We start from the raw sequence: 16,142 nt of genomic DNA, 5'->3' as shown, positions 1-16,142 counted from the left end.
ACCATGCATGTACCACCTCCTCACCATGAATGCACCACCTCCTCACCATGCATGTACCACCTCCTCACCATGCATGTACCACCTCCTCACCATGCATGTACCACCTCCTCACCATGCATGTACCACCTCCTCACCATGCATGTACCACCTCCTCACCATGCGTGTACCACCTCCTCACCATGAATGCACCACCTCCTCACCATGCATGCACCACCTCCTCACCATGCATGTACCACCTCCTCACCATGCATGTACCACCTCCTCACCATGCATGTACCACCTCCTCACCATGCATGTACCACCTCCTCACCATGCATGTACCACCTCCTCACCAGGCATCAAGTCATTTAAATCCCCAAACGAAAGTGATAAAACTTTAAGCAGGCTGATTGTAAAATATCATAAATAGTGGTATGGGGAGAACGCACTTTACATCCTTCACATGAACTGACGCCGTAGTGAAATCCGGATGATCGGTCGTGGCACACGGTACATGTTTGGTCGGTACAAGGAAACAATGAAGGTGCTGATGTGGGGTCGTCACTTGAAATGGGTCTTTGAACCTCGTGTGCTGTTGGAGCAAAAACAGAAACACGAGTGACGTTTGCAAGAGAACACCTGACCACTTTATAAGAACAAAAACAAACATTATTTTAATTATTTATCATTCATAAACACATGATGTATTTACTTATGAGTTTCTATTGAGTTTTTGCATGAAAACTTTCTGTGATTAATAAGGTGCGCGTGCACACACACACACACACACACACACACACACACACACACACACACACACACACACACACACACACACACACACACTCACACACACATTCACATACACCCACATATACACCCACTCTCATACACACACACGCACACTCACATATACACCCACTCACACACACACACACACACACACTCACATATACACCCACTCTCACACACACACACACACACACACACACACACACACACACACACACACACACACACACACTCACATACACCCACTCACAAATACACCCACACACACACACACACACACACACACACACACACACACACACACATTCACATACACCCACATATACACCCACTCTCATACACACACACGCACACTCACATATACACCCACTCACACACACACACACACACACACTCACATATACACCCACTCTCACACACACACACACACATTCACATATACACCCACTCACACACACACACACACACACACACACACACTCACACACACACACACACACACACACCCACTCACACTTACACACACCTACTTACACACACATTCACACACACACACCCACTCTCAACACACACACACACACACACACACACACACACACACACACACACACACATACACCCACTCTCACACACACATACTCTCATACTTATACACCCACTCTCACACACACACACACACACACACACACACACACACACACACACACACACACACACACACACACACACACATACACCTACTCACACACACACCTACTCACATACACACACACACCCACTCACACTTATACACCCACTCACACACACATTCACACACACACACCCACTCTCAACACACACTCTCACATACACACACACACACACACACACACACACACACTCACATATACACCCACTCTCACACACACACACTCACATATACACCCACTCTCACACACACACACACACACACACACACACACACACACACACACACACACACACACACACACACACACACACACACACACACACACACGAGGGGGTCTGGGGTTCAAGAAAATGACCCCTTGTTCCGATTTTGTTCACCAAGACAAACTTACCGATAGTTGCGGCAAGTTCTGGATCAAAGGTGTCATCGGTGAACCGAAGCAGAAGGCTGAAACTTTCGTGGAGAAACTGATAGAAACTGGGGAGAAGAGAATTCGAAGAAGTTCTGCTGATGCAGTGAGATTGACGGATGATCAACCAAGTGAACTTGCTTCAAAGATTACCATTGGGGAACAGGTACAGTCACAGTCACCGTTTCAAGCTCAACACACCAGAACGTAGCCGGCTGTGGTCAGCATCCTGACTATGGAGGAAGTTGTCGACCATGAGAGATGTAAGAACAATATATGTTGCTGTTTAATGTTGCCGAGCCCAAAGGTTCAACAGACAACTGTCACCTGGATTCAGGAAAGAATCCAAGTGACAGACAACTGGAGGATCAAAACTCTGTGATGGAGATCATCGTGGATGGACTTGTAGTAACGGGTGTGTCAGTTGACAAGGTATTGAGGCTCGGTGGTATAAACCAGTACAGAATGGTAAAGCCACGTGTGTTGTTGGTTCAGCTGACTAATGGCAGAAAAAATGAGACATTCTATACTCTGCAAAGAACCTTCGAGGAACAGAGAAGTGGGCAGGGACATATGTGGCCCCGGACCGAACACGTAGTCAGTGGAATGAGAGGAAAAAGCTTAGGGATGAAATCCAAGGAAGGAAGGGAGATGGAGAAGAAAACCTGATTATATATCAGGAAAGAATCCAAGTGAAGAAGACACCTCATGCTCAGGAAGAAAGTGACAGGAAAGGGAGAGGTGAACATGCCAGGAAACCTGAAGCACCATTGAGAACAGACAGTAACTCAGCAGCAAATGAGGCAATTGGTCCATGTCTACAAGCAACAGAAGGGAGTGATAACCCTCGAGCACCGAGCAGTGTTTCCTGCACACAAGCGCCAAGGAGTGGGCCCAGCAGTGAAGCATTGGAAAATGGTTCTCGTCCCCAAGTAGCTGGGGAAGACTCTAGTCCACAACAACTCGGCAGCAGTGGAAGGGTAAATATTCAGGACATTGGAAGGAAAGACAATTCGAGGGTGTTGTATATCAATGCGGATTCATTACCGAATAAGTTGCATGAACTGAAACTACTTGTAGGGAAATATGATCCTGACATTTTATTGATAACAGAAGTTGCACCGAAAGCAAGTGTGTTTCGATTGCTACCTGCATCAGTCACGATCAATGGATATGCTATGTTATCAAACTTGGACACAGCACAGAATAAAAGAGAAGTTGCAAGCTACACCAAAGCTGAACTCCACGTAGTGGATATGCAACTCACTTCAGACTACCAAGAAGCTGTTTGGTGTAAGATCATGTTTGAGGCAGATAGGATCATACTCATAGGCTGCTTATACCGGAGCCCGTTGAGCGGCACAAGGAATTTGGAGTTACTCTGTGAGTTACTTCATAGTGTAAGTTGAGGAGGTGACACACACACACACACACACACACACACACATCCTCAGAGTAGGAGATTTGAACTATCCGGAAATTGACTGGCAAAGTTGGCACACGATTACTCAACCAGAGCACCCAGCACACAAGTTTTTAGATGCACCACAAGATACATTTATGCACCAACATGTAACAGAATCTATCAGGTATTGATATGGTCAACAGCCAAATGTGTTGGACCTTGTCATCACCAACACACCCAAAATCGTTAACTTGGTTGATAATTATCTGCCACCGATGGGACTAAGTGATTACAGTTGCTTGGTATTGGAACTGAATGGTCCTGCTGTTGCTTCAACAAGTACATCACACAGTCATTTTAACTATGAGAGAGGAAGTTACGACAAGATGAATGAGCAACTACGGAATTATGACTGTAATGACAGACTAAGAAATCTGGACTGTGAGGAGGCTTGGCTAGATTTAAGAAAAGTACTGGAAGGGGTAGTCCAGGACTGTATACCAAAGTACATACCTAAACAGGCTAGGTGCAAGAACATCTTCATGACAAAGAGAGCTTTGGCTCAGTCTCGGCAGAAACACTGAGCAAGGAAGAATTTTCTCAAATTAGGAAATTATCCTGACCTATCAAGGTCAAGGAAGTTGAAGAATGACCTTCGCGCTACCACAAGGAACCTCTGCAAGGAGTTTGATGAGAAGGTAGTGAGGAGTGTGAAGGAGAATCGCAATAAATTATGGCGGTATGTAAATAGCAGGACCAAGACGAGAGTCAGAGTTGGAAACTTGATAAAGGATGACAATACAATTACCACATCTGATCAAGAGAAGGATGACTCCCTCAGCATGACGTTTGAACGAGTTTTCACCATTGAGGGTACATCTCAGATGCTAACGGTTCCTCAACGACAATATTGCAATGTCTCAGGAGATAGTCAGGAGGAAATTAGAGAACCTGAAAACCAGTAAGTCTCCTGGTCCAGATGGAATTCACCCGAGAGGACGTGAGGCGGCTCAGGGGATAGCCATTCCCCTGACTTCAATGTTCAGCAAATCAATGAAAGATGGTGTTCTACCATGTGACTGGAAAGATGCCAACATCACTCCCATATATAAGAAAGGGAGCCGTAATGAATCTGGTAACTACAGACCTGTCAGCTTGATATCGGTGGTTGCAAAGGTCATGGAGTCCATAGTGAGGGATGCTATCGTAAAACACTTGATGTCATATGACTTGCTTTGTGATGCTCAACATGGATTCACCCCTGGGAGGTCTTGCATAACTCAGCTTCTGTAGCAATTGGAAGATATTATCGGTATATCAATATCGAAAAAACAAAATTGATACCGACGGAGCCTAGGGTCTTCCACCAGGCCTTTTCTTGTCTTGTAGTTTCTTAATGTCTTGTAGATTTATTGCCAGTTTCTTTCAGGTGTTGCAAAGTGTATCTCACACCTTTGTATATCTTTAGCGTTCCTGCTATTTTCTTCATAATGTGCCACTCTTCTCACAGAGTTGAGATCTTCACAGACTGTTCTGTTGAAAGTTGCTGCCTTGGCACCATTCTGAACCCACTCATAGACTTTCAAGCAAGGGAACAAGCTGATGAAAAACAATTTCACATATTCACTAATTTGTACGTTTTATTGTGGTTTCTTGAAATTCACGTTCATGTAACCGTTGTTGCTCACTTCAATAATTTATTATTATTTACTGTATAAGAATCAACAAACTGTTTCCTGCATATTTCTTTTGTGGTAAGTGGATATTACTGGCACATGATATTATATTATGAAAAGCAAAAGAAAACTTTTCTCATTTCCGAATTTGTTTTATCTACTTTACGGTAACTGTGATATTAAATTAACTTTAACAGAAATTTGAATTATTATTATCGACCGATATTGCACAATTCTAACTTCCCACAAATGGCACCAAAAAAGTGAAAATAACCCAAACTTTGTCCTTGCCAATCACAGGGCTCCCTGCATTCAAATTATTATTTATTCTGCCACTTTTGTTGATGTTGTCATTGATTGCGTCATGCTTTGTATGTGGGATGTAAGTCGATGCGTTGGTTGATCGAGTTTTAAAAGGAATACCAGTCCTCAATAATCTCGCGGTTCACCCTTAATGACCCAGTGCCAAGGATAGTGGTCTGATTTCATGAGAATGTGTGTGTGTGTTGCAACAATCGTGATACACACCAAATTTAAATATGTATGTGTATGTATGTATATGTATGTATATATATATATATATATATATATATATATATATATATATATATATATATATATATATATATATATATATATATATATAAATATAAATATATAGTGTTGCGAATTCGCACCCGCTGGCGTGCGATCGGCCGCTCGACTCGAATGGCGGCCGCCTCGCCCACCGGAACGGACAATTCTGTCGTGACCCTCTCGGAACAACGCCGGGAGCTAGTCACGGGTGGGGGTTTAACCCCACCACAACCGTGCCAATTGCCCACCCGCGCAGGATAGGGTTGCTCGCCAAATTTGATCTACCTAAGTACCTGTGCGGATGGTCGACCGGGAGATCGTACCTCGGCGCAGGCCGACTCCGGACACGAACTGCTTAAGCGGTCCGTTCCGTGCTATCGGGATAACCGAGCAGTGTTATCGTCGGCCTCGACGGTTCCGATTAATTATCGGGCGTTTTAAGCCCACTACGAACCCTTTTACGTGAAGCAGGATGGAGGGTCAATAAAGAAACGACGAAGCGAAACGGGAAAACAGTTCACACAATGCACATTTATTACGCGACACACGGAGAGCACACATATACAGCCAAACAGTCAAAATGCACCTATATCAGGTAAACAAAAGAAACAACGACGCAGAGTTACAACCGAATACGCGTACACACGGCAACACTTACACAGTTCTACTTTACAAGACACGGCGCCAACCCACATTTACTCAAAAGCAAAGGAAAGAAGCCACCCTCATAGACAAGGGGGCAGACGGGCCTGTAGGCCAATATGTGCGCGGGACCTGAAGGAGCAGCCAGGTCCGCGAGACCGGGTGGGTCCTACCCGCGTCCTCGTGGCGCGTTGGCAGACGAGCCACAGACGTGGCCGCGTGGCTGTGCCCCGACTCCGTGCTCCTTCGCGGGTTTCGTTGGCACGACGTTTGGAGTGGGGTGGGAACGGGGCCCCCTTTGTTGCACTATCTCAGCACGGGGGAAAAGGGGGAATTGTTGATGCTCTGGGGGAGGGAGAATGGCTGGCTGGCTTAGGTCCCGCGACGAGCGATCCCCCACCGTGACCTCGTCGCCGACCGCCGTCCTTCTCGCCTCAGACCCGAGCTCCTTGGCCTCTTCCCCCAACTCTCCTCAGCCGACTGCAGAACCCAACTCGGTGCCTTCGCCACCTGACTCCACTCTCTGCCACACTCCGCCGTTGCCACACTCTGCTGATGACTCTCTCTCTCTCTGCCACGATTCGCCTTGCACTCGGCGTTTTATAGGCCGGCAGGAGAAACAATATGCAAATTTCCAGATCAGGATGAGCTCGGGGGCGGAGCCACGCTCGCCCATTGGACGGAGGAAAAGTGGGCGTGAACCTCCCCTGATCCTAGAATTTGCATATTTCGATTTCACACGGATGCGCCTGGAGGTGGGGCCAAGCCGCTCCGCGCTTGCTGATTGGACGGATCAGAAGTGGGCGTGTAGCATTCTTGATCCGAATTCTCCCTCGGAAAGGCCGCTATTTGCACTCGCGGCTCAGTGCGTATTTTGAACAAGCCTAAGACAGCCCGACGCTCAGTGTTCACAGGTGGTGCGGGAATGGCCGTAGAAGGAGAGAGGTGAGGGTGGTGGAGGGTTTATCGGTGGTGGTTTGATGGTTATGGCGGTTGAGACGTGGTTGGTTCAAAATAAAAATAGAACAGAAAAACGGCTATCTCAAAGCGTCACAGCCCGAATGAATCACATAAATTCCCTCCAAACAATGGGTTTGGGGCTAACTACACATGCACTTCTTGTTATCTCACCTACGGGACCTGAATGGTGGTTTGCGAATTTCCACAGCCGTAACAATATACATATATGTATATGTATATATATATATATATATATATATATATATATATATATATATATATATATATACATATATATATATATACATATGTATATATATATATACATATATATATATATATATATATATATATATATATATATACATATATATGTATATATATATACATATGTATATATATAATACATATATATGTATACATATATATGTATATATATATACATATATATGTATATATATATATATATATATATATATATATATATATATATATATATATATATATATATATATATATATATATATATATATATATATACATTGGTAAAGGAAGAGGTAGCACACTGAGCAATAAAATAATTTAAATTTGAATTATTTATTAAAAGTCTGACATTTCAAGTACAAACTCGTTCTCTTCCTCAGAGGCATTGAGAGTGGTGTGGTGGTGTCACCAAGATCTGTTCGTGATAGATAAAACATTTACAGGAGGTAATAAAGTATACATTAAAGTCTATCAAAAAAGAGCAAACTGATCTATGAAGGAAAATCAATATTCACGCAGTTTTTCAAAAAATAAACTTAAAGAAAGGATTCCATTTCTCCAAAACAAGTTTCTTTATATTTAGCAACAAGATACTCCAGCAGACAGTGAGGATACCCATGGGTTCAGATCCAGCCCCTTTTTTTGTACATTTATTCCTGCACATGTACTCGTCTGATCGGGTTCAGAACATGTACAGGAATAAAGTAACAACTGCATGAAAGTGAGGAAACATCTTTCGATTCATTGATGATTTACTCGCGATTAATGATGGGTTTGTATTTGATCAGCTTCATGATGATATTTATCCAAAATAACGAGAATTAAAAAAGGAAAACCAAACTCACACTTCACTTTCTGTTTTTAGAATTACAAATCGATATCAATAATAACATTAAATTTCACAGCAAATGATTTGATAAACGAGATGCTTTTCCATTTCACATTTTATGAATGCCTTTCTTATACAGCAATATTCCTAAACTAGAGAGTTCATAGAACACCCTACCCCACACAGTCTTAAGATAAATATAATTAATAATATAACTCGAGGAAAAATACAATACAACAAAAACATGGGAGGTGTCTACGAGCAGCAAATTTGATTGGCCGTGATGACTTAAAATGCCGTAATATTTTGTCCAAGTACTGTTAAACGGAGGTTTTGAAAATGCCAAAGGGCAATTTGTGTTATGCATTGTTCAAGTGTATAATTCAATTTAAATAAAACGAAGACTTTAAAGGTCGTAGGAAAAAAAAATGGAAAAAAAACATTCTGGAGGTTTACCGCTGTTGATCTCTTAATAAGTGTCCTTTACACCACCTTATTTAACACGTTACATTAGTTATTTGTGCCTGTTGTTTGTGTCCTTTATGACGTCCTTAAGAACAGTAAATTTCCTGTTTGTAATGATTTTAAATTTTGTTTGACTGCCAGACAGGCAGACAGAGTGACAAAAAAAAAAATCTCACTCCCCTCTGTACATGTGTGATCGGGACAAATTCAGAGCCAAAGTACTGTCAAACTACAGGTTTGTTTTCCAATTCGTGTTCAAAATAAAACATTCAATTGAAACTAAGTTGTTCCTTGATCATAAACTGCCGTTTGTGGATATAAGGACAGACAGACAGATGGAAGTGAACCAATTGCTTAACCCCGCTTTTCGTTTCACGTGCACAGAGTAAAACCCTCTTCTATGGTATAGTTTTACATGAAATGATTAGTCCAGCGAGACAAGCACACATAGCACTGAAATCATCAATAGATTAAAACAATTCGTCAGACGTTTATGAATACAGCACTGAACCTATTGATTAAAACAATGAGTCAGACGTTTGCCCTGTCCTCCACTTCCCCTTTCTTTGTGAAGTCCCCAACCCCAGGTCTGCAACTCCCCCTTTCTTCTTCAAGTCCTCACTCCCCCCAATTAACCATCCCCAACTTCACATAATCGTCACAAACTATTAAGACTGCTCAGGTCTCTCGGTGAAGCAAATCGACGAAAAGGTAATTATTTGGACAGAATTGACTGAATAGTTTGTGGTTCTACTATTATTATTATTTTACTTCCAGAAGGTGTGCAAACCAGTGACTCTGAGCCTATACATTGCCCAGGTGCGCAGCTGAGGCACAAAAATGCACATGGCTGAAATTGCGTGAATATCAATAATTGTAGACCTCCGCATGCACTGCTCAGACCAAATTGCTTCTAAATGACATATCATGCAGCATCATATATGCTGGGGTTACAACGTTTACCCCGTTCAGACATAATCATGAAAGTTGCATTTATATAGCTACGAGCAGATAACCCCGTTCTACCGGGCTGTTCTAAGGGAATTAACTTCCAATAGAGTGTATAATATTGAGAGAGCTTGATAGGAATGTCCTTTTACAGCATAATGGCAGGGATCCGTGGAAATTCCGCAAAATATAAAATGTGACTTCAAGACCTCAACACATTTCTTTTTGAAGTCCTCAATCTGCCCCCCACTCCCAGTTTCAGGATCTTAACCCCAAATCTTCAAACCTCTGCCCCACCCCAAGTCCTCAAACCCCATCTCCCAGCTCTCTGTCCCCTCTCTGCCACCTCCACCCTAACTGTCTGTCCTCTCCTGTCCCTTTCTTCTTCAACTCCAAACTTCAAGTCCACATACCCCACATCCCTCTCCCAACCCCAAGATATATATATATATATATATATATATATATATATATATATATATATATATATATATATATATATATATATATATATATATATATATATATATATATATATATATATATATATATATATATATATATATATATATATATATATATATATATATATATATATATATATATATATATATATATATATATATATATATATAACCGGGCGTAGTGGCGTGCGCCTGTAATCCGGCTACTCGGAGGCTTGGGTTGGAGGATCGCTTGAGGACGGGGGCTCTGCACTGGGCAGGGTGTAGAGCAGCCCGGAATCATGGCGAAACCCAAATCCTGATCCCTGTGTCGTAAGAGGCGACCAGGGTTGCGTCAGGAAGGGCATCGGTGTAAAACCTGTGCCAAATCAGTATGCGGATCATAACGGATGATCCGCTGTGGCGACCCCTAACGGGAGCAGCCGAAAGATGAACAACACATATATATATATATATATATATATATATATATATATATATATATATATATATATATATATATATATATATATATATATATATATCTCAGGTTCATCAAGGAGCTTGTACATATGTCACATACAGGAAGAAGGCATCATTGCATCTGGATTTTTGCAATTCGTTGTTGTATCAACTTCATAACACACAACTTGTCTGACCTCTAGTTACAAAATGATGGCATATGTATTGTCACACTCTCCTCTCGTAGAACCCATATCACACCCACACTCAAAACACTCCATCGGCTCCCAGTTTATAATCAAATTGTGTTCAAGTTGTTGTTGTTCATGTTTCATTCCTTGCATTGTTCTGCCCCATACTATAATAAGTTTAATTGTTCAGTACAATCCCACTACATGTCTTCATTCATTTGACGCCCATTAACGTGCTCTACCCCAATCACGTAACTGTTGGGGGGGACAGATCCTTTTTTTCATGCCGGTCCTCACCTTTGGAATAAACTTCCACAAACTATTCGTAGTTTATCCTCCCGAACTGCTTTTGAAGGTGCACTGAAGATCCATCTCTTTAAAAATCATTTTAATTGAATGTAATACTGAATTTGTGATTTTTTATTTGTTTATTCGATAAATTGTTATTTTATTGTCGATTAAGATGTTTAAATATTTTAGCTTCGTGATGAATTTTTGGTTGTTTTGTAGCATGCCATGAGCATCATTACTTGACAGATGTAATGGAATATTATTATTATTATTATTATTATTATTATTATTAATAGACATCAATATACTTTTACATTAAATACACGGACTAGTGTGCAAGAGACAAACATGCATGGTCTATGAGATTTGAACCTTGGTGTCCTGCATCATGAACCAAGGGTTCAGTTCGAAATGTTAACTGGTTAACCCGAATTTGAATTGTTTTTAAAAGAACATTTTAGTTATAAAACATGATTTGTTTTAAAGAAATATTAAACTTTCTTTGTGTGATTAATATAGGCAAAAAGGAAACTTACTTGTACATTTGTCAGTGAACACATAACCATAAGGGTTTACAAGGAAATTTCAAGGAAATTACGTGCAGGAGGAGGCCATTTGGCCCATCATGCCTGCGCCACAGCAATACCAGATTTTAATTAATTCATCAATACCCCTTCCCTTCGTGTGCAGCCTCTTGGCTGCTGGTTGCATCATTGGTTATGGGCGCAGAGATGCCGCTGATGCAGTGCCCCGGTACTCATTTTGCCGACCTCGGAAGGATGACAGGCTGAGTCAACCCCTTGGTGTTAATTCATCGGAAAAACGGAGTTGAAATCAGGATCCAAGGATCCCAAGCCACCACCCTAACCGTTAAGCCAACACCAGGTTTACCTTTCCATCTAAACTTCTCGATATCAAAAGACTCACCAACAAGTGAAAGGGCACTATATAAAGGCCGCAAAGGAGTTGGATAGGCCAGGGTCGATGTACTTGGATGCCTAAAAGGACACGTCGTACTGTAAGGAAAAGGAAACGGCTGCTGGAGAGATGAGAGGACACCTAGGTAAGGTGAAAGCAGGTGACTGTCCATTTCTTGCTTGGAGAACAATCCGTCGATCTTGCCTTGTTTGGTCTATCCACCAAGGAAGGGTCCTCCGGTGAAAAGGTTCTTTAGGTTGACCAACTTAGGTTTGCTGTCAGGACGAGAAGCTGATGAATGTCACGGATCTGTGACCCTCTTGAGTAACTCGCTGGACCGGTTGATGAGCTGTGAGGGTGCGTGGTACTGAACCCTCACTGAATGAATGAATGAAAGAGCTTTATCATCGAGTGGCAGGAAAGGGCTTGGCCAAGCAGTGCAGCTCACGCGCATTTGGTCATTTATAGTGGAAGGAAATGCTCGTGGTTTCAGACATCCAAGAAAGTACAATATTTTAATCAATACATCTGAACCGATTATTTACAACTTGTTCTGATTATTTAGAAAGTGTTTTCTAGAATCGGATGGGCCAGGTATACAATACTTTCCCTTTACATTTGATCGTTCCAACTTTTGATTCTTTTCTTCTTTTTGGTTTTTTAACACTTTTCAGTCTCCATAAAATGAGAACTACAGTTTGTTTTCTTCCCTTTTGGGGTTTCCTATACAGTATATATAGATATACGAGTTAAGAGCATATGTCTCGTCATCGACACTTGTTTTGCATGAAATTAATTTAGAATTACAGAAAATTACATCGCATGTGTGTTTGTGGGTGTGTGTGGTTTTTTTTTTGGGGGGGTTTTTAAAAAATCTGTTTTGGTAGAAAACCTGAAAATTTCAAAGAAAAACATTTTCAGTGGTTGTTTGGGTGTGCGCAGTCGAGTATACGGGAAATCCTTTCGAAATGACAGTTTTTTTTTTCTATTTGAATAACACATCGATTCAGTCGTGTGATGTATTCACAGCTCGGCCGAATGTAAGATAGCATGATGGTGATCTCCATGGTCTCATGTCTCACTGTGTACGTTCTGCCAATCTCCACGATCTTGAGCAGCATCGACGAGGTTCATTCGATCGGTTCCGCCAAGTTCCTCGATTTCATTGAAACAATCTGCCTTTTGGACGCTCATTTCCTCTTTTGCCGTCTGCTCCGTCTGACGTGCAAAATTTTCACCGCATCTTGGGAAAATATGGTCAAAGTGCGACAATGAATATCTTGGGACACTGCTTAGTAAATCAGTGTTATTAACAACATATATTTTTCACACCTGATGCTGCTTCTCTTCTCTGTCCGTGACACCCTCAGACACGTGACACCCTCCGTGACACCCTGTCACGGTGTCACCACGTGACACCGTGACACTCTTGTTCAACACCGATTCTCAAAAGCGCCCAGATGTTGCCCGTACTGTGTTCCAGCTTTCAGATGAATATGTTGCGATGGGAAATTTGAGAGTTTTGACAAGGCAGACTTTAGTGTGTTTGCTGATGTTATGATAAGATCAGATCTGGTTCAAGTTACTTCTTGATCCATCCCGAGACATCAATCATCTAATTTCCTTTTCACAACTTACATCATTCTCGACCGAAGCTCCTCAAAAGCTGAAGCCCTCTACTATTCCTAAACAGACATATAATTATGTATGTTTTTTTTTAATTATAATGGAATGTGCTATAAGTTATCGGTAGAAAGTTTGAATAGTGAGGTTGCATTGCCAGGTTTAACTGACTGGACACAACGATGGTTGTGGACATTTTGGAGAGGGATAAGTTGTGGGTTGAAATGATTGAAACCTCCATGAAGAACTGAGCCCAGCTGATTATTATCCAGGCAGTCTGAAAATTGGTCACTTGATTACAAGTTATTAAAGTTCCCACTTTAAACGTACACTTTTATTGGACAATTTCAGCCGTTATTGCGCATCCACTTATCATTCGGCCGAGTTCCAGCGAAGTGAGGTAGAGTACGTTTGTTCCTGATACGCGAAACACCCTGCAGCCCATGCCTACAGAAAACAGACTTTTTGGAACGGCGGGCGCATTGTCCATCCAATCATCATGTGACTTTGTTAAAACATTCTCCATGGGTAGGCACTCCGATGTCGAAAGCTTTGTATCAATCGCTCAAACAGTTGCGGAGAAAACGAATTTAAAAGCGAATAAGTAGTGTGTGTGTGTGTGTGTGTGTGTGTGTGTGTGTGTGTGTATGTGTGTGTGTGTGTGTGTGTGTGTGTGTGTGTGTGTGAGATAGATTAGAACTGCAATGATAAACCTTATATTGAGCAAATGTGCATGCATGTCTATGGAGGTTTATTTATTTAATATTCCAATTTGAGCTCAGATTCCCAGGTTCAAATCCCATTTAATCTGTTCATTTGTACATTCTCTCTTGCATCCTTCCATTGCAATATTAGAGTGCTAATTTATATAGAGATATCCATGCAAGTTGTTCAGTGTGTTACTGGTTCGATTTCCATTCGGAACATCATCTCCATGATTTTTGTTGATATCCACTCAATGTCAACAACATTTTCATTGTTGACGAGCAAGAAAAGTCTTGAATTATTATGTAATAGCCAGAGGCATCAAAAGGGATGAAATGTAAAAATAAACAGAAAATACTCAAATATGATTCCTAAAAACCATAAAATGAGACTGGTGACTGAATACAAACAATTAATAATTGTATGAAATGATTCGTTTAATAAGAACAAATAACTTATTGGAAAAGTTCAGCATTTTTCGCTACACGTTATTTGGAGGGAAGAATTGTTAAAGATGAAAAATATTTCGAGTTCCATTCCAAGGAACTTAAACACCGGAGGTCCATTAAAGCCTGCACAAGTCTTACTAACCTGTGACTGTTAGTCCGTTCTCTATCCTCTTTAAATACTGACCATAAAGCAAGTAAGCAGCACATACTGTTTTTAAAGTCTTTGGTATGACTCACACGGGGTAGGATTTGAATCACCAGCCTCCAAGCCTGAGAGCAGGCGTTCTAACCATGACACGACCGAGTCTGGTTAATGGTGATCTTGGACCTAGTCTGGTTAATGGTGATCTTGGACCCCGTTGGACCTAGTCGGTGCGTCCGTCCGTCCGTCCGTCTGCAGCAATGTATCGGACATATCTGAGCCGATTTTGTTCAATGTTGTTTTTTTCATACCTACCATGAAGCATCTTTCATGAAATCTCTTTAATTCTGATTACTTTTCAACTTCACAGCAATCACCTTAAGGTACAGTTTACAAAAACTGATCGGACAGCATTTTCAACAGAATGATGATTTTTCTATTGTCTACAGTTATATAATTTATTTTGTACATTAATAAATATTATTAAATGTTATACTGTTTGTGTAGTTCAGGATGTCCCTCCCCGTGGATACGCACCTGCTCCGAGCAGACGTGGGACTCGAACGCACACCGGTAGACGGCACTGCGATCCGTTCTTCGCCACTCAAGCACACTCAGGCCGAGATGGTGCTCTCAGATAAAAAAGAAACCACAGCAATGTGGATGTATTTGGAACCACTTTAATGTTGTTGTTTTTTTTGTTTTTTTTCCATCCCATATGGGCCACATCCACCGCACGGCCCATCCTGCCCCGAATCTCCGAGAAATTGAGCTTTAATCCGGTTTGCCTTTAAAGATTGTTCCACTTGAATGCGAAGAGGACGTTTATTGCGTTTGGGAAAAGGACCGTTCACAAACACAGGCCCTCAAACCAAGTGTGTCCACTTTTCATCCCAACTAATACCAACTTGGTTGAGGACATCGCAGAAGATGAAAGTGTTAAGATCATCATTTGCAATCAGAACACAACATTGATCCGAAAAATAATAAATAAATAAAGCATATCCAGGTTATGGTCTAACCTGGGTTTGAGCTGTTTAGCCCGGCTTGAGCCTGGGTTCGATTCACGACTTGATTGTAAACTGTCCAATTGAATGCTTCGGACGTAGGGAATTGCGTTACGAAGTGCATCGCTCCTTGGATGGACCATAAGCCGGGTATCCCGTCTGCTCGCATGAGCTGGTGCTTGTTAAAGCTGGTGGTGTCTTTTGGCAAGAGTCGGCGAGTTCTCACTGGTATCAAAGTTTTACATCTTTCAGCTGCATCGCTCGTCGTCCTTCCT

The 16,142-nt window shown here is 41.6% G+C and overlaps 1 protein-coding gene and 1 long non-coding RNA gene across 3 annotated transcripts in view; one reads left to right on the top strand and one right to left on the bottom strand.

Annotated features, from left to right (window-relative positions):
• LOC147013698 (retinoic acid receptor gamma-like) overlaps positions 1 to 12,361 on the bottom strand; it is a 32,372-nt gene extending 20,011 nt beyond the window's left edge. Inside the window, exons 1-2 of the mRNA XM_085850841.1 lie at positions 11,951 to 12,361; positions 429 to 571 (exon numbers count right to left, since the gene is read on the bottom strand). Of these exons, the coding sequence (XP_085706967.1) occupies positions 429 to 571; positions 11,951 to 12,113 (306 nt within the window). The 5' untranslated portion in view covers positions 12,114 to 12,361. The remainder of the gene's footprint in view (positions 1 to 428; positions 572 to 11,950) is intronic.
• LOC147013697 (uncharacterized) overlaps positions 1 to 16,142 on the top strand; it is a 43,424-nt gene that overhangs the window by 13,592 nt on the left and 13,690 nt on the right. Inside the window, exon 5 of one of the 2 annotated variants that reach the window (XR_015050483.1) lies at positions 4,787 to 5,434. The exons of the other annotated variant lie outside the window; for it this stretch is intronic. This is a non-coding gene — a long non-coding RNA (uncharacterized LOC147013697). Of the gene's footprint in view, positions 1 to 4,786; positions 5,435 to 16,142 lie in introns of those variants that run through there. 2 annotated transcript variants of the gene reach the window in all.

The sequence above is a fragment of the Eptatretus burgeri genome, chromosome 13, assembly GCF_056783735.1.
Source record: "Eptatretus burgeri isolate ZD-2024b chromosome 13, Ebu_testis_v1, whole genome shotgun sequence".
Taxonomy (NCBI): domain Eukaryota; kingdom Metazoa; phylum Chordata; class Myxini; order Myxiniformes; family Myxinidae; genus Eptatretus; species Eptatretus burgeri.
The sequence above is the reverse complement of the archived record's forward strand: the minus strand, read 5'-3'. Positions and strand labels throughout refer to the sequence as shown.